The 19,997-nt window shown below is 38.9% G+C and overlaps 1 protein-coding gene across 1 annotated transcript in view; it reads left to right on the forward strand.

Annotated features, from left to right (window-relative positions):
• Positions 1 to 18,445, forward strand: part of DENND5B (DENN domain containing 5B) — a 223,163-nt gene extending 204,718 nt beyond the window's left edge. Inside the window, exons 13-21 of the mRNA XM_068970701.1 lie at positions 1,351 to 1,479; positions 4,090 to 4,211; positions 9,414 to 9,559; positions 11,105 to 11,223; positions 12,040 to 12,227; positions 14,301 to 14,383; positions 14,601 to 14,727; positions 16,583 to 16,757; positions 18,228 to 18,445. Of these exons, the coding sequence (XP_068826802.1) occupies positions 1,351 to 1,479; positions 4,090 to 4,211; positions 9,414 to 9,559; positions 11,105 to 11,223; positions 12,040 to 12,227; positions 14,301 to 14,383; positions 14,601 to 14,727; positions 16,583 to 16,757; positions 18,228 to 18,411 (1,273 nt within the window). The 3' untranslated portion in view covers positions 18,412 to 18,445. The remainder of the gene's footprint in view (positions 1 to 1,350; positions 1,480 to 4,089; positions 4,212 to 9,413; positions 9,560 to 11,104; positions 11,224 to 12,039; positions 12,228 to 14,300; positions 14,384 to 14,600; positions 14,728 to 16,582; positions 16,758 to 18,227) is intronic.
• The last annotated feature ends 1,552 nt before the right edge of the window (positions 18,446 to 19,997 follow it).

The raw sequence follows: 19,997 nt of genomic DNA on the forward strand, positions 1-19,997 counted from the left end.
CTCTGATGCTGGGAGGGATTGGGGGCAGGAGGAGAAGGGGACGACATAGGATGAGATGACTGGATGGCATCACTGACTCGATGGACGTGAGTCTGAGTGAACTCCGGGAGTTAGTGATGGACAGGGAGGCCTGGCGTTCTGCGATTCATGGGGTTGCAAAGAGTCGGACACGACTGAGCAACTGAAATGAATTGAGGGATGTAATGTGTCGTGCAACATGACAAGACAACACTGCTGTACGATGTAAATGAAAGTTGTTAAGAGTAAATCGTAAAAATTCTAATCACAAGGAAAAAAAATATCTTTAATGTATCTATAAGAAATGGTAGATGTTCACTAAACCTATTGTGATCATTATTTCATAATCTATATAAGTCAAATCATTATGTTGTGTACCTTATATGTTGTGTGTCAATTATATCTCAATAAAACTGGGCAGGGGGAGAGAGGTGTTTTACAAGGAGGCTATTCCTTATTCCGAATGCTGGAATCATCAAAGAGTCTGCAATATTTATTACAGCTGAGATAAGTCATTCTATACTTAAAAAAAAAAATCAAAGGAAAGGATGGTGGGTCACAATCACAAAGACTTTTCAGTGACTCATTGTACTGTTTCTATAATTACCCTGTCCCTTAGGTTTGTCCTTCCTGCTCAATCCTTCTTTCCCCCTAGGAGGGGAATCATTTAGGAAGATTAATTCAGTCCTGCTGGGCATAGCATCAACTTCAACATAGAATACCAATTTATACATATATGTAACATTCATTTGGAGGTTGATCACACAATTTGTGGGCACACAGTATCCTAAGTCTTTCAAATTTTGAAGAATTTTGAATTTATTAGTATAATACAGCTTTTCTTCTAATGCCATAGAAAATGAAATTTCATATTTTCCAGATGTTGTCAGGGCAATTTGAAAAATGATTCAGTGAATTAAAGTTGTAGCAGAGACTTAACTGTAGAACAATTATTTTGAGTAAGAGCATGAATATTCAGCCTGTTTTATTACTTTTATTTTTCTGAGGGTCAGGGATAACCAATTGCCAGTTTATATGTATCTGCAAGCATGAAACAAGAACAAAATAAAACCTGAAAGAGTAAATGAGTGTTAAATGCTTTATCTTAGGATATTGTCTGTATGGTCATGTTGTAATGGTAATTCTGATGTGGGACTAATTTCATGATTCAGATGGGACACTTAAAGTTTAATCAGCATAAATGGTGCGTGGCCTATTGTTTCCTCTAAGTAGAAAATAACTTTTCTGTGCGAAGTGCTGTAATTCTTCAGTTCTTTCCCAGTTCAACGTTAGCCTTAGGATTTACATCTTTGCTGTTTTACTATTCTTTAGGCATATTCAAAACATGAGTGAGATAAAGACTGATGTCGGACGAGCTCGAGCATGGATAAGATTGTCTCTAGAAAAGAAGCTCTTGTCCCAGCATCTCAAGCAGTTGCTCTCTAACCAGCTGCTCACAAAGTAAGAGGTGGCCTCGAGGCATTTCTGTTTCTGTGACCTGTGTGCTTACAAAATAAATTGCATAGACTGACAGGCTGCCTTCTTCAGCATGAGTTGTTCACTCCTGTGCACATGCAGTCTTCCTTTCTAACAGGTACATGTTTCAGATGTCATGACTTCCTGTTTGATTGTATATGGGAGGGTACAGATTTCATAGCCAGAGGCAGATGGTGCTACCTTTTTCAGAAAAAAAAGCTAAGCAGTCCCACAGGTTGATGGTAACATCCAAAAAGTGAAAATGGCTCAGTTGTGTCCAATTCTTTGCGACCCCATGGGCTGTATAGTCCATGGAATTCTCCAGGCCAGAATACTGGAATGGGTAACCTTTCCCTTCTCCAGGGGATCTTCCCAACGCAAGGATTGAACCCAGGTTTCCCACATTGCAGGCAGATTCTTTACCAGCTGAGTCACAAGGGAAGCTTTATCAGCTGAGCCACAAGGGAAATATCCAAAAGATGGGTTGAATTTATGTAAACCTTGTATCCTATTGTGAACATCACAACAAAACCAGAAGTAGCAAAAAAAAGATCCATAGTAAACGGCTTCTCTGAGAGTCTTACCAATACTTACATTTAGTAGTGTAGAGCCAGTAAACCAGTCAAGTGCGTATTAGTTAATTATTAACTGTTTTGATTGATTCCCTTCACTCCATCAGAAACCTGGATGAAATGCATCATCCAGATAATACGTATAGTAGAATTAATTTGAAAATTAAGGGCTTTGGGGTTCTCTAGAGCAAAGGCATGCAAAGGATTCAGCAGAGACCTCAAACACGAGAGTGTTGGAATCGTACCATAACCCAATTCTTTTTATGATTTTTAAATTTGTATGTATCACTGTCGAGTTCATTATCCTTTGGAGCATTTTAGGATGAGTCTTAATATCCAAAGAATGGATTAGATAAAGAGTATATGATGTGAAGTACAGCCTGTGAACCTGACCTTCTCCTCTTAAAACTGACTACACTCCCCACCCCTTATCCCTGCTGATAAGTCTTCTGCCCTTTGTGGCCAAAGTACAAAGGAGAAAATGATAATTGTTTAAAAATGTTACCTCATAAAGGTAACTACTAAGTATCTTACATGTTTTCTACTGTACTTTCTTCTATGCATGTTCTCTTAGTTAAGATTATACTGTATTTGCAATTTAGTTCATCCTTTTTTCAGGTTAATATTATACCATAACATTTTATATGTCATAAAGTCTCTGAAATCTGAATGCCTGAGTTCAAATACTGCCTTTACTGTTCACTATTTGAATGGCCTTAGGCAAGATCCTTAACTTCATTTTATCACTTTTCCTCATCTGTAAAAGGAGAATGCTAATAGACTTACCTCTCATGTGATCACGAGGATTAGATATATTAATAACTATGAAATACTTGAGAAATGCTTAAATGTAAGTGCTTAATAAAAAGTTACTGTTTTAGGGAGCAGTAGTTTTTTTCTTACTCAGTTAAAATTAAATCCTTATTTGAAATGAAACATCTGAAACACAGAGTGGTTTAAATTTTCCAGTAAGATATCTCCCAAACACTATAATATAGATGATTATATTACAACTAGTCAATATTTTTAAAAATTTATCTTAAGTGAATGTAATGTCCTTCAGCCATAGGATGAGAAAAAAAAAATCCACCATAGGCTATTAATAGCAGATGTGGGGAGTAGTAGTTTTGTTATTGTTAAAACTCTTCTTAAACTTTATTTTTTTAACAAATTTTTTAAAATGTGTTTTTAGCTGCACTGAGCCTTCATTCTGCATGCTGGCTTTCTCTAGTTGCCATTAGCAGGGGGCTACTCTCTAGTTGTGGTGGCTGGGCTTCTCACTGCTGTTGCTTCTCTCGTTGCAGCTTGCAGGCTCTAGAGCTCAGGCTCAGTACTTGTGGTGCCTGGGCTTAGTTGCGCCGTGACACGTGAAATCTTCTCAGACCCAGGGATTGAAGCTGTGTTCCCTGCATTGGCAGGTGGATTCTTATCCATTGTATCACTAGGAAAGTCCTAAACTTTATTTTAAATTATGATATATTGGGTTAGCCAAAAACTTTGTTTGGTTTTTCTGTACCATCCTCTGGAAAAACCTGAATGAAATTTTTTGGCCAACTCAGTATTTTTATTTTTTACAAATAATATTCAAGTGGACATTTGTGAGTAAATCTTTGCCATTTCATATTACATCCTTAGGACTGAGTCCTTAAAATAAAATTAATAAGTCAAAGAATAATTATTTTTTAATTACTTAAATATTACCAACAAATTGCTTTTCTGAAATTTTCAGAAGATTACACTTTCTGTTATTCACTGCCACCGCCCACATACACCCCCATCAGCACTGATCATAATTTTAAATCTTTATTACTTTGATAGACAAAATGAAATCACAGGAGGTTGTTTCTTTAATTACTAAGTAGGTTAAAATATTAACATATATACATTCATTTTTATGAATTGTCTGTTCTTTCTAGATTGAAGTTTCTACTCATAGTTTGTCTAAGAGGAAGTATTTTTTAGCGGAAGACATAAAGAAAAATACACTGTACTATTACTTTGTGTTTGTCTTATCCTTTCCTAGGAAGCTTTATAAACGTTATGCTTTTCTCCGTTGTGAAGAAGAAAGAGAGCAGTTTCTTTACCATCTTCTTTCCCTCAATGCTGTGGACTATTTCTGCTTCACCAGTGTCTTCACCACTATCAGTAAGTCTGGAGAAGTGAATGTTAAGTGAAGTGCTGCTCAGATGACTAATGGAATAAGAGTTTATATTTTTGAAAATGAGACATACCACAGTTCAGTGAGACAGACACTGTAACATCCACCCCTCCCCCCACCTTCCCTGCCCTACCCCATCTCCATTTAGCAATAAAGGTTATGCCCCAGCAGCCCCACCTCCTGAAGACAGCCCTGGCTATTTGGGGAATGTCTCACCAAAGAAAAAAACTACCTTCCCTGAGGCTGTCCGTCCTACTAAAGTCAGCCAGGATCCCTGCCTGATCCCTGGGCTGCCCCAGAACTCACTGTAGTATCAGCTGAGGACTCACAGCATCAGAGCTCAGTTCCTGCCTCAGCCCACCCTTTCTTCCTCACATGTTGAACCCAGAAGCAGCATTCTTCATGCTAATTTCTGACTCAGAGTCTGCTTACCAAAAAACCCATCCTGCAGTAGGAAATGGGGTGGATGTGAAGAGGAATGTTTTATTAAACATTGCAGTGTCTTATCTGAAACACATAAATTCAAAGAATCAGTATATGATAATAATAAACATGTAACTGAACAGCCATGAAATTAAAAGATGCTTGCTCCTTGGAAGAACAGCTATGACCAACCTAGACAGCATATTAAAAAGCAGAGATATTACTTTGCCAACAAAGATCTGTCTAGTCAAAGCTATGGTTTTTCCAGTAGTCATGTGTGGATGTGAAAGTTGGACTATAAAGAAAACTGAGTGCCGAAGAACTGATGCTTTAGAACTGTGGTGAAGACTCTTGAGAGTCCCTGGGACTGCAAGGGGATCAAACCAGTCAACCCTAAAGGAAATCAGTCCTGAATATTCATTGGAAGGACTGATGCTAAAGCTGAAACTCAATACTTTGGCCACCTGTTGTGAAGAACTGACTCACTGAAAAAGTCCCTGGAGCTGGGAAAGATTGAAGGCAGGAGGAGAAGGGGACGACAGAGGATGAAATGGTTGGATGGCATCACCAACCCATTGGACATGAGTTTGAGCAAGCTCCAGGAGTTGGTGATGGCCAGGGAAGCCTGGTGTGCTGCAGTCCATGGGGTTGCAAAGAGCTGGACACAACTGAGTGACTGAACTGAACATCATTAAACTTTGATGATTCAGAAAGACTTAAGAATCTTGCTGAATGTTGCAGATCTCAATGACCCAGATAACCATGATGGTGTGGTCACTTACCTAGAGCCCAATATCCTGGAGTGTAAAGTGGGCCTTAGGAAATGTGACTACAGACAAAGGTAGTGGAGGTGACGGAATTCCAGCTGAGCTATCTCAGATCCTAAAGGATGATGCTTTGAAAGTGCTACATTCAATATACCAGCAAATTCGAAAAATTCTATAGCAGCCACAGGACTGGAAAAGGTCCATTTTCGTTCCAACCCCAAAGAATAGCAGTGCCAAAGAATGTTCAAACTACCATACAATTGCACTCATTTTGAATACTAGTAAGACTATGCTCAAAATCCTTCAAGCTAGACAGACTTCAGCAGTACGTGAACTGCGAATTTCTAGATGTACAAGCTGGGTTTAGAAAAGGCAGAGGAACCAGAGATCAAATTACCAATATCCGCTGGATCATAGAGAAAGCAAGGGAATTAAAAAAAAAAAATCTGCTTCATTGACTATACTAAAGCCTTTGTGTAGATCACAACAAACTGTGGAAAATTCTTCAAGAGATGGGAATACCATACCACCTTACTTGTCTCCTGAGAAACTTGTATGTGGCTTAAGAAGCAATTAGAAACTTACATGGAACAACTGACTGGTTTAAAATTGGGAAAGAAGTAAGACAAGGTTGTAAATTGTCACCCTGTTTATTTAACTTCTATAACTTCTTGTATAGAAGTTAATGCCTGACTGGATGAATTATAAGTTGGAATCAAGATGGCCAGGAGAAATATCAACAAACTCAGATATGCAGATGATACCACTCTAATGGCAGAAAGTAAAGTTAATCTAAAGAGCCTCTTGGTGAAGGTGAAAGAGGAGAGTGAAGAAGCTGGCGTAAAACTCAACATTCAAAAAACTAAAATTATGGCATCTAGTCCCATCACTTCATGGCAAATAGAAGGGGGAAAAGTGGAAGCAGTGACAGATTTTATTTTCTTGAGTTCCAAAGTCACCTCACTGAGGACAGTGAATACAGCCATGAAATTAAAGTGCTTGCTCCATGGAAGGAGAGCTGGGACAAACCTAGACAGTGTATTCAAAAGCAGAGACATCACTTTGCTGACAAAGGTCCGTATACTCAAAGCTATGGTTTTTCCAGTAGTCATGTATAGATGTGAGAGTTGGACCATAAAGAAGGCTGAGCACCAAGGAACTGGTGCTTTCAAACTGTGGTGTTAAGAAGACTCTTGAGAGTTCCTTGGGCTGCAAGATCATACCAGTCGATATAAAGGAAATCGGCCTTGAATATTCACTGCAAGGACTAATGCTGAAGTTGAAGCTCCAATACTTTGGCCACTTGATGGAGACTCAACTCATTGAAAAAGACCCTGATGCTGGGAAAGATTGCAATCAAGAGCAAAATGAGGATGTGGTGGTTAAATAGCTTCACTGATTCTGAATGCTAATGGACATGAATTTGAGCAAACTCTGGGAGATAGTGAAGGACAGGGAAACCTGACATGCTACAGTCCATGGGGATCAAAAAAAGTCAGACACAGCTTAGCCACTGAGCAACAATAAGAGGGAGGAAATACTGATTAAAGATGTGTTCTTGATAATTATAGCATTTATTCTGTTGCATTGGTCCCCTTTCCTACTTTGGAGAATTTTTACCTGTATCAGTTAGGAGTTATTTTCAGTTGCAAATATCAGAAAACAATGGTTTAAACAAATGGGTACTTTTGTTTCTCTTACACAGTGAGAAGTCTTGAGGTAGGCAGTCTGCAGTGCTATCCCAGACCCAAGCTCTGTGACAGTTGTCAGTGTGTGCTAATCACCTCATGGTCAGATGGCTATTCTCAGTTTATCCTCCAGCGTGAAGAAGGAAGCAGTGCCAAGGAAGAGGGGTCAGAATCTGTGCCAGAGGAACATAGTTTTCTAAGAAATTTCAATAAATACGACCAGTATTTCACTGGGCAGAGTTGTGTAGGTTTTGGTCTTCTAAGTCTCTGGTAGAGGCAGACAAAGAAAATGGAGTTAGAATGGTTATTAGGCTAGCCTGTAATATCTGTCAAGATACTGTTAGTTAATTAGAAGTTACGGTGTTATATACAATTTTGAAAGAGAAGAAATTGCAGAGGGAGTTAGGACTCCTAAGCTCCTCCCCATATCTGCAGATTTCTCTTTATCCGTGTAACTCTTACAACTAGGGAATTGAAATACTTCATGAAATAAATATTCTGAGTTTAATAATACTACTCTTTTTCTGCTTTATGAAATCATTGTTGTGTATCTGTGAGCCCTTTGCAGCCAACAGAACTGCTGACCCTAAACAAGCCTTTTTCTACATCTTTTCTAATCCTGTCAGTGAAAGAAATGAGTACCCTCTGGCACCTAAAATAACGTCTTGCGCTAACCTCTTCTGCTTTCAGTTTCAAAAATCGTTTGATTCTCATGATTACTAAACCGTGAAAATATGGCCTTTTTCTCTGACATTTTCCTTTCCTTCCGCCAAAATAAAAGGACAGAAAGGGGGGTTATTCAGCCAACAGAAAGAAAGTCCTCTATGTAAAATTAGAGAAATGAGCCATTTATCCCATTCATTTTGCTCATCTAAGAGCACACTGAAACATGAACCCCTACTGTGAGGCAGTATCTGAGCCCCTTGTCCAGTGACTGGTATTAATCCTACGTGTAGTTCTTTCAAAGAGGACTTTTTAATAGTTCTCTTGTGACTGGATGAAGAGAATACCAACCAAAATATTGATTCTACCCTGCCTTTCTTTTAAAAAAAAGTATGGCTCTGAGGGATAAAAATATGCTAATGTGTTTGAGCCATCCTCATGTTTTAAAGGAAAGGGAGGTATGTGGAATGCCTAACTGTGGGCTCCACATTTGAGCAAACGATGGTGTTTGGCCAGTGACATCTAGTGGCTTGCCTTTGAAGAGCCTTCAAAGGGAACGATTTCACAGATTTCCTTTCTGCATCCTGAGTCTCTCCCTGAGGCACCTCTTGCCCTAGAGCCCCATTTCCAAGTTGTAGCTAATAGACTTCATATTACAACTGGAATGGAGGTGCTGTTGTTTATTACTGGCTTTGCATATAGGACTGTAACACTGGGATGAGAAAGTTCTGAAGTGAAGTGTTGTGAAGCATTGCCCAAGAAAATCAGCAACAAACAGATACTAGGCAAGTAGTCACCAACCACCTTCTTTATATGAAACCATGCCAGTAACCATGCTTATTTGTACTCCATCTTGGAACAAAATGAATAAAAACATCAAAGCAATGAAAATACTACACAGTCACTGTTTATGTCCTCAGGTATTCTGGTGCTAATGCCTGACACTGTTTATAAAGTAGTGCTAATGATAAGCATGCCATGTTATGGGTGTGAGAGTTGGACCATAAGAAGGCTGAGTGCTGAAGAATTGGTGCTTTCTAATTGTGGTGCTGGGAAGGACTCTTGAGAGTCCCTTGGGCTGCATGGAGATCAAATCAGTCAATCCTGAAGGGAATCAACCCTGAATATTTCTTGAAAGGACTGTTGCTGCAGCTGAAGCTCCAATACTTTGGCCACCTGATGCAAATAGCCAACTCATTGAAAACGACCCTGGTACTGAGAAAGATTGAGGGCAAAAGGATAAGAGGGCGACAGAGGTTGAGATGGTTAGATAGTTATCACCGACTCGATGTATAAGAATTTGAGCAAACTCCAGGTAATAGTGAAGGACAGAGGAGCCTGGTGTGCTGCAGTCCATGGGGTTGCAAAGAGTCGGGCAGAATTTAGCAACTGAACAACAATGCCGTGTATACATAATGATGTATAAGTATGGAAACTAGTACAAGTATTGGGACTTGTGGCTTATAAACCAGACCTCATCTTTCTAGACTAGAGGAGGTTATGATCTCATCCTGTTGCTGAAGTATATCTTGATAGATCATTAAAAAGCAAATTATCTGTGAAAGCAAACAGAATTCTGAATATGTATTTGTTTTCTTCAAGAGAACTTCACTGTAATTTTGTGTTAATTTCAGCATTTTTCTTTCAGTGATTCCATATAGGTCAGTGATCATTCCCATCAAAAAGCTGAGCAACGCAATCATCACGTCGAACCCTTGGATCTGTGTATCAGGAGAACTAGGAGACACGGGAGTAATGCAAATTCCCAAAAACCTCCTTGAAATGACTTTTGAAGTAGGTTCAGCTAATTGCTTTCTTAGCACAAAGTGTCATACTAGTTCTACACAACAATGCCAGTTTCAGTTTTTCATTTTTCCCTGAGTCAGATAATATAGAGGGTAATTAAGCATGCAGGATCATTTAGGGGAATATACACCTAAAGTTGTCTTGAACACATGGATTTGTTTTGCATTTTTATTGTTTTTTTAATTGTTAAGATGTGTATTTCTACTTGTAGTGGTGCACTCTGGGGCTTTGCCAGGTCCTTTTCCATAATTCCCAACCCGTGTTGTAGAACCTGGCACGTAGAGAACATTCAGGTGAATGCTTTCCCCACAGTGGTTCTCTTCCAAACTGTAAATTCACCCTGCCTGAACCTGGACAAAGGGAGTGGGAGCTGCTGTTCATGCTTTGGCCTTTAGACCACATGGTGATATTTATAAAGTGATCTTGTGAAAATACCTCACTATGATAGTCAGTTTTCCAGTCTTACCTGCTGAAGTGGCCCCATACTTTTGAGCCCACATGCTGGTTGATGCTGGCATGCAGAAAGGAGACAAACACCTGTTCTTCCAGAAGGGAAGTGTTACTAACTGAACATTCTGTTCCTGGGGTCTAAGAATGGCAGTTTCCACTCAGAATCTTGACACTGCCCAAGAGCTTATTTTGACACCATCTAACCAGTGGGCTCACAGGTATCTGTATATAAAAGATTAAAATCCTTGGCTTTTCTTTGACTACCAAGTATAGAGCATAAACTGCATTATAAGTCCCATAATTGCTGTTTCTAGACTCTCACATTTGCCTGCTTCTTTCTATCTCTGCTGCCACAACTAATTCAAGATGCCCTCCTCCATCACCTAGATCGTTGTGATTCAAAGATGTCAAGTGCTTTGAGAACTCATAGCTCTGAGGTTCCCAGCTATACATAGTCAGCTGGGGTCTGTGATCTTTGATCAGAATTTCTAAGTCAGAATTTTGTTGACATTTATTTTTACCATTTCTGTTATCATCACTGTCTTTTGTACTTACACACAAAGGGTCAGGAAGGATGCCGATAACTATGCTTTTTTCTTTTTTTAACAGTAGCTTCAGAGACTTCTAGATGATGTTTGAGGTCAGTTCTGCCTTAGTATTTATTAAAGCAGAAAAAGTTGGTGATTTTTATGTCTATAATTATTTTTCTGACTTCCCTATAACTAAATCTAAATAGCATCCTTTCCCATTTTTTGGAATTCTTCTCATCCTTCAAAGGAAAAAGATCTACTGACTCGGTGATGTTTCTGGATTCTCCAGTTGGAAATCATTGTTCTTTCCCAAGTGTTCTTCAAGCACCTGTTTACATAGCTACTCTCAGACATTGTGTAGTCCCTCTCATTTAATAATGTTCCTATGTCTCCTATCTCATTAGAAGGGATCTATTTGGATATTTTTCTCTAGTGCACAACAGAACACATAATGCAGTCCTCTGCACTTGTAGATTGTTTGGAACCACTGCTAAAGCTGAGAGGTGGCAGGAAAAGATCAGGAACTGAGTACCCTATGGTCCTGTCCCTACAGTGCCAGAACCTGGGGAAGCTGACAACTGTCCAGATTGGTCACGATAACTCAGGACTGTTAGCCAAATGGCTAGTGGATTGTGTCATGGTCAGAAATGAAATCACAGGACATACATATAGGTAAGTAAATGTCCTTGGGAGTTCAAATTTCTTTTAATACCTTTTAGACAAGAAAAAGTTTGAGAATTATTTTCATTCTAAAGCTTTCCCACTGCCTTTTGAATTTTACTTTAGTTTTTTGCGTTGTCTTGTTTATGTAATAACAAAGTTCTGTTATTTTGTTCCAAATACAAAATTGCCCCCAAAATACTTCTCAAAAAGACTGGTTGTGTTTGCTGCTAACACTTAGTCCACAAATATTGAAAAAGATTGGAACTCTGATAAGAAAAGGAAAAAAAGAAGCTTAAAATAATGTCAGTAAGACAAAAGACTCTTTTGGACATTCCTGATTGCAGCCAGCACTCCTCTTTGAGAACATTCTCCTCTTTTTTCCTGGAACTTTATTCCCACATTAACATCTAGTTTGAAGATACTCTTGTTGAAACTAACTACAGAATTTTGATATAGATGAGGTATGAGAAAATATTTAAAAGTTACTTTAATTTGAAAATAATTTATGGCTATACAGAGAGAATTTCTTTATTTTTCAGAGATTCACTGAAGTAATTAGTAAAATGTCCTGATGTGTGTAATTTACTTTAAAATACTTTTAACAAAAAACAAAAATGAAGTATATGGGAGAATGTTATAACTAAGTCATAAGAACATGGGTGTCTATTTTTTTGTCTAAGTGTTTGCAATTTTTCATAATGAAAAAAATCAGCCACAGGCTGATCACCCACTAAAATGATGGGTTTCACCCTTGGAACCATTTTAAAATTCTGATTAAAGCTAGTAAAATATTGGAGATTCTGAAGTTTATTTCTGGCCTGCTAGGTTCCCATGCGGACGGTGGCTGGGGAAAGGCATTGATGATGGAAGTCTGGAGAGAATTCTCATTGGAGAATTGATGACATCAGCAGCAGATGAGGATCTAGTAAAGCAGTGTCGGACTCCACCCCAGCAGAAATCACCCACTGTGGCCAGGAGGCTGAGCATCACATCACTGACAGGAAAAACTACCAGTAATTAGTTGTTTATTTATTTTCCAACGTGTCTTAGATGTTTTAGGCATCATGTGGTCATTTCATAAAAAACTGTTGTGTTAAATGAATTATGGTAAGGAGATTAAAAAGAAAGCTGAGGAAAATTAATTTGTGAGAAAGACTTTAGAGTGGAGAGAGAAAAGGGGGGAAATAAGGCAGGATAATTACAAATAATTAAAAGCCTGAAGAATTTAGATGTTAAAATCCAATAAAAAAACCACCTGCTCTGTTTTAGTTATGCTCTGAAAGTATGAATAAATAATATTTTGCCTGAAACTTCAAGGAAGAATAAGGACAGTTATAGTACTCTCATATCTAGTTATCCAAAGCCCCTTTTTCTAAGAGGAATTCTAAAACTTCCACTCCCCACCCCACCCCCAAACTTCCTGTAGAAGTGACAAAATATATAAAAAAGTGACTTCTACAGATAGGGTACTGTGTTCATATGCCATTTTTAATAGCACAATAAACTTCTAGTTTATACTAATGTGGTCTTTAGTCTCCCAAGGATATCAAATTTTAATCCCTGGGATATGTAAATGTTACTTTATTTGCAGGCAAATATGAGTAAGTTAAGGATCTTGAGATAGGGAAATTATCTGGGTTTTCCAGGTGGACCCTAAATGCAATTACATGTATTGTTATAAGAGGCAAAAGGAAATTAGACACAGAGGAGAAGACAGTAAATAGATGGAGGCAGAGACTGGAGTGATGTGGACGCAAGCCAAGGAATGCTGCCTGGGCTGGAAGAGGCAAGGAGCAGCTTCTTCCATTGAGCCTCCTGAGGAAGCACAGCCCTGTCCACAACTTGATTTCTACCCATTGATACTGATTTCTGACTTCTTCTTCTGAATTGTGAGAGAAGAAATTTCTCCTTTTTTTAAGTTACTAAATTTGTGGTCATCTATTATAGGAGCCACAGAAAACTAAAGAGACAGTGAAGAAGTGGTTTTATTCCAATTCATAGACAATAACCGTGAGTTATTGGAGGTACCTTATTAATAAGAGGTACCTAAGAGGTCCTTAGTTAACAAAGCAATTTCCTTAGATATTATTATTCTATATCCATTTGTTAGCATATAGTGATATATTAACTATTAGAATGATATGGTCTTTAACAATCTCCCTTATTCTTTAATAAATGATTCCCTTTATCCATAATTCTTTTCTGCCTCCAGAAGTAAACTTAATACCACACATACACTAGAATAGCTAAAAAAGAGGATAGACAACAGTGAATACACATATATTACAATGGGAATGCAAAAGGAAAAACCATTTGGCAATTTCTTATAAAGATATATACATGTAATAACCATACACTTCACCCAGAACTCTCAATCTAGATGTATATATCCTAGAGAAATGAATGCATATATCTGTACCAAGACTCGTACTCAAATTTTGCAAGCAGCTCTATTCATAATAGCCAGAATGGAAACACCCGCAATATCCACCAGCTGGTAAGTGGATAAGCAGATAGTGATATAGTCAGTGGGATAGTATTCAGCAATACTGTTCATATAGCTAACATCATACATAGATGAATCAAAAGTATTGTACCAGGTGAGAAAAAGCAGACATTATACAATTCTATTTATTAAATTCTAGAAAAGGCAATATAATAATGATGGAAAGCAGATCAGTAGTTGACAGGGGTTACAAAGTTACAAGCTGGGGAAAGGAATTGACTGAAAAGGGGAACAGGGGAACTTTTGCTGTTGATGGAAATTTTCTGTATTTTGATTATAGTGGTAGTTAATGTCTATACATCTGTCAAAACTCATCAAACTACATACTTAAAACTGGTGACTATAGTTACAGATTTTGAGTGATAAGGTTGGGATTTGAGTCTTGGGGGTCTCTTAGGTTCTTTTCCATTGTGCCAATATGCCTCACTTGACCAAACTGGCAAGGCAGGCTTCATGGATCCCTGACAAGGCAGCCTGCCCTGGTGAAGTGTTTCCTGCACAGGCAGGCACAGCTGATGCCCTGTAGTACTTGGTTTATTTTCCTTGCCTGAAATTTCCACCATTATTCATTATTTTTTAGAACCCAATGCAGGACAGATCCAAGAAGGAATTGGAGAAGCTGTGAACAACATTGTGAAACATTTTCACAAACCTGAAAAAGAGGTATGATGGGCTATAAAACTTCCTATGGTAGGATTTTAAAGCGGCCTTTATACATGACACATAACGCAATAAAAAGGTGCATTAATTTTCATTTGTAAGCTTTCTAATAGCTGCAAAAACATGTTTCATAGCTACCCTCAGCACTTGTTCCTCTACTGTTTCTCTTAAACATCAATGCAGGAGCTTATTCTCTGGCACTGTGTGTTGCTCTCCACAGAGAGGAAGCCTCACTGTGTTGCTGTGTGGAGAGAGTGGCTTAGTTGCAGCACTTGAGCAAGTTTTCCACCATGGCTTCAAATCAGCTCGCATCTTTCACAAGAATGTCTTCATCTGGGACTTCATAGGTAAACTAAAGCTGGTGTACATTGTTGTGAGGTCATTGAAATGTGTCTTAGAAAACTCAAAAACCCAAGAATTTGAGCAAATAAGGGTTAGTGATAAGGGTATATGTTTTTCAAAGTAAATATCAAATAAGCAGTGTCTGTGCTTTTCATTCAGTCAGCAAATATATCTGTGTGTGTGTGTGTGTTCACAATATTCTAAACTATTTTAGATGCTCAAGATATACACTTCAAGTTAAAAGTAAACAAGACACAGAAATTCCTATGGCTGACAAACTTACAATCTTGTGGGGCCAGGAGGGCAAACAATATACAAAATCATAACAGATATGTAATTTATATGATATGTTGGAAGGTCATCATTGATGCAGACAAAAATGGAGCAAGGCAAAAGGAAACGGAGTGGGAGTACTCTTTTAATTAGGAAGGTTGTAGACCTTGTTGATAAGGTACTGTTGAGCAAAGACTTTAAGGACGTGAGGAAGTGAGGCTTGTGAATACCAGGAGGAGAGTACCCCAGGCTGAGACAAGTGCCCTGGCAGAGCAGGTTGGGGCTGTGCTTAGCTTTCTGTAGAGCAGCAAGGAGGTGAGTGTGACTGGAACAGAGGGAGAGAGGGTGGGTATTTGGAGAGAAGATTTTTATTGCTAGAGCCGGGTTGTGGAGGGCCTTCTGTCTTTGGAAGCAGTTGGTCTTTATCCTGAATGGAATGGGAAGTCATTGGAGCTAAGGTGTGCTTAGTTACTCAGTCATGTTCAACTCCTTTGCGACCCCATGGACTGTTGCCCGCCAGGCTTCTCTGTCCATGGGGATTGGATTCTCCGGGCAAGAATACTCGAGTTGGTTGCCATGCCCTTCTCTAGGGGATCTTCCCAACCCAGGGATCAAACCCAGGTCTCTCGCATTACAGGCGGACTCTTTACCGTCTGAGCTACCAGGGAGCTGAGGAATATATAATTTATGTTTTAAAAAGATTACTCTAGTTCTGTGCTATCCAGTATGGTAACCACTAGTCACATGTGGCTATTTAAATTGACTTAATATAAATCAAATTTTAAATTGACTCCGTTAGTCATACTGGCCCTACAAGGGGCTATAGAATTGGACCTTGCAGATATAGAATGTTTCCATCTTCAGGAAAGTTTGATTAGATTGTGGTTCTCTAGCTCCCTAAACTTTGTATTCTTTATTTTGCTATGCACCTCTTCTACAATTCACAGTCTCTTTAACAGGGTGATTGTTTCATGTTTTGTAAATAAGACCTGGATGAAATAGTTGGTTTTATCCAAATTTGAACTTTTAGACAAAGAAAGGAAAGTGGACAGAGCTAGGCCCCTAGAGTGGGGTATTTTTTTCCTTTTGGAATGCACTGAATCTTACTAGTCCTGCTTCTGATAAATGTATTAATAACTCTTCCTCAGATTTACTGAAACAGTTCTGTTTCAAGATTTTGCTGCAAAGTGTTAGCCAGCCATTCTATAACTAGATCAAAGGGGACCATCTCAATGGCTACCATGTCTTTGCTGCTTACTCCTAGAAGGATCCAGTCTTAACAGACAAGACCATGTTTATTTTTTCTTTGCTATCAATTGCCATTTTTGAAGGTATTCTAAAGAGAGTAAGCTTTCCAACCATCTACAGTGTAGTCTAGATTAGATAATAAATTCCTGGGAGCATACTGTTCTACAGGAAACATGGGCCTTTAGGATTTATTGTGAAACCAATGTTAAAATAATGGTTTGGGTTTTAGGATTGGCTATAATGCAAAGCATTGTTAGTATTTCCAGAATAAATTGTTTGATCTTTTTGTAGATGAAGTATTAATGTGCATTGTGATATGATTCTGATTTCCTTCCCCAGAAAGAGCAGTTGCTTATTTTGAAACCACTGACCAGATTCTAGATAATGAAGACGATGTCCTCATTCAGAAATCATCCTGCAAAACCTTCTGCCACTATGTAAATGCTATTAATACTGCACCCCGGAATATTGGGAAGGATGGCAAATTCCAGATCTTAGTTTGCCTTGGAACACGGTATTAAGCTAGTTCTTGACTTTCCCTGTCTTTGTCATGTGTTGAACAAGAATTTAGAAAGGTTTATACTAGACCATGCCCCTTCCAAAGCTCTCCAGTTGGTTTCTTCCATTCCAGGTTTTATGAGACTCCTGTTTTTTGGGTGTTTGCTGTGTGTTGGGCACTGTGCTTAGTACTTCACATGTATTATCTCATTTAACCCTCCTGTCACTTCACCACCACCCCTGCATGAAGGAGCAAGCAATATCCCCACTGTATAGGTGGGAAAATAGAAAGCAGAAGAGGCACAGATAAGTTAACAGACTTTCCCAAAGTCACACAGCTAGAAAGAGGCAGAGCCAAGATTTATACCCAGTGTCACCCCAGAGCCCCAAGCTCTGAACCGTGACACAGTGCTGCGCCATAGACAGGTGGAGGTAATAGACACACCAGCACATTCACACATACATATTTTCTGTACAGAGCTTGTATGGTATGTATACAGTACCATACTGCCTTAAATTTGATGACATTGTAGAATTCTTACTATGGAAAATCTCTTTAAGACAGTTTCCTACCCCTTTATTTTTGTAAAATGACACATAGGAGCTATACAATCCATTAATTTTAAAACAGCTCTCAGAATTGTAAGAAATGAACCACACAGACCCTTAGAAGATTTTTTATCTTTGCAATGTTTGTTCTTCTATGCCCCAACACCTCTTGTAGGATAGCCTAGCTGCCTTGTCATGAAGGTGTACTGACAGCCGCTCAGCAAGGGTCTCTAAGCAACTTAGTGGCAGATACTAATGTCAGTTTAATCAGGAAACGTTAAAGATTGAGATCCTGTCCTCCTGAAACAGCTGGTTTATTGAGCTAAATTGTATATTTTTTTCTTAATAAAAGCTGTCTAACTTCAGCTGTGCTTTTTAAGTTCCTTTTGAGCATGATCCTTATCTCCTTTTCTCTTTACTGTTGTGATTTATTAGATCAATGCAACACTTCTTTTTTTTATAAGATCTAATGTTTTTCTGCTTTGATTTTGTTCCTTACCTTTTTATGTTGTGTAAAATTTTTTTTTAAGTGCTAGTCCCTACAATTTAATGGAGTCTTTCTTCCCAAAAGGTCTACTGTGGCATGGCTTGTCACAGATGTCTGGATAACATCTCTGTTAAACAAAGAAAATGACATTCTGCTTCTTTTTAAAAGAGGTAGAATCAGAATAGAGAATATCTTTACCACATCTAAGTCTTTATGGCCAACTTGTGCAGACTCACTCTTAGAATCTGATAGGTTTCCTTTCCCCCTTAGCGTATCTTTTTAACCAGTAATTATCCAACTACTTGACTTTGATTTTCTCTCTGGTGACCTCAGAGCTTGGCTAGATTTTGCCTCATTCAGCCTCGCACCTTCCTGTCCAAAGCTCCAGTGTGTGTGTAGTTCTGCAGCAGGGCAGCAGTGCTCAGGACTTGTTTCTGTTTGGGTCTGCAGAGATCGCCTGCTCCCACAGTGGATTCCTCTGTTAGCGGAGTGTCCTGCCATCACCCGAATGTATGAGGAGAACGCCCTCCTGCGAGATCACATGACTGTCAACTCCCTCATCCGCATTCTGCAGACCATCCAGGACTTCACCATAGTCTTAGAAGGCTCACTCATCAAAGGAGTGGATGTGTAACCCAATTAGCTAGAAACTCAGTCCAGAACCCTGTTCCTGAACCTTCCCCAACAATGGGGACAGATTTGGACTTGTCTGACAAGGCAGTGAGTCACTGCAGGGGCGGCACGGTGTGTCCCCCAGTGTGAACAGTCCTCACACTGCAGACAAGGCAAAATGCTGTATTGTAGTTCATTTGAACCTGGAATTTAGTATAAAATAGAGTATTTTCATGTGTTAGATGTGTGTAAATATTCTCTCTTCTTCAAGAAATTCTATTACTCTAATAAGATACTTTTCTTAGATTGAATACTCCTGTAACTTAAAATCAGTAGCTTAAAAGTATTGGGAGTTGGGTAGTGGGGAGAGTGGTGCTAGTCAGGAAGAAGCCAGTAAACATGTAAATATAGTACAACCCATTGAGGCTTTTTATTTTCCTCCAGGTACCACAAAGGAATCCAGAAAGCATTGTTATGTACTAGCCAGCCATCCTGGTGTCTTACCCTTTATATTGTGAATGTAAACAGGTTACCTACTGTAGGGGAGTAGCCCTCATTTACATCTTTTAAGTTTCAGATGGTTTCATAATTTGAATTGAGCCACTCTTCCAGTCTTTTGGAAATTTTTTTTCATCAGCACAAGATAAAGATATAATTCAAATATTTTAAATACTGGACCCCAGGAGCTTGGCTGAACTGAAAAGAGAACACACAAAGCCCTGAGAAGTGTGTGAAATTGTGGGATTATATTAACTTCTTTATACTTTAGAAAGATTAGCCTAGACTAACTTCATCCTTGACATTTTTATTCTTGTTATTTGAGGTACTTTGGGGAGATGTGAATTTCAGAGTGTTGGCCTCATAGTCTTAAAAACTGCAAACAGCAGTTTGATTCTATACTTTTAATTTGGCCATCTCAACCCTGCAGTGGTCCCTTACCTCTCAAGAATAACCACAAACACTGTCTTTGTTTGGTTCCAATCACCCGCCTCCCCTCTTCCAGTGCCCATCCCCCCTCAGGAAATGGAAAGAATGTCTAAGAAGGAGGAGGACTCTGTGTGGCTTGGAATGTTTTTGTGAAAGTATTTGTTGACCATGATAATGCAAATACCAGAAGAAAAGAGAAAGAATGAACCCTTTCTGGGTGTTTCAGGGCCAGCTGTCTGTTCCTTTGTAAGCAGTGGTGAAAATGTAATACTGCTGGCCCAGGAAGGTAAAAGCCAGTACTGCGCAGACTGGCAAAATGGAAGCAAAACAAGAGGCAACAATTTGGAAGACCAAATGTTGTGAGTAACTTTCCAATTTGGTGTTTTTTAAGGAAGTTAAATACAGTGTTAGCACGTTACCTTAAGTCTTCATGTTACGGTTGGTCTTGTAAGTAATTTAGACATTTGCACGTTGTTAGCAGTGAAATTGCCTTAGCAGAGCTCCAGGTTTTATTCCCAGTTGTGACTGAGAAGCAAAGTCATGGCCTCTCAGGACCCGTGTGTCATCTGAGGGTCCTGGGCTTTAGCCAATAGTATTGCTTCCCTTTTGCTCTTGAGGAAGAAACTAATGAAATAAGTGTCCCACTCCCATTATCAAACACTGTATTCAGCCAAGGCACAC

The sequence above is a fragment of the Capricornis sumatraensis genome, chromosome 4, assembly GCF_032405125.1.
Source record: "Capricornis sumatraensis isolate serow.1 chromosome 4, serow.2, whole genome shotgun sequence".
In the NCBI taxonomy this organism is placed as follows: Eukaryota; Metazoa; Chordata; class Mammalia; order Artiodactyla; family Bovidae; genus Capricornis; species Capricornis sumatraensis.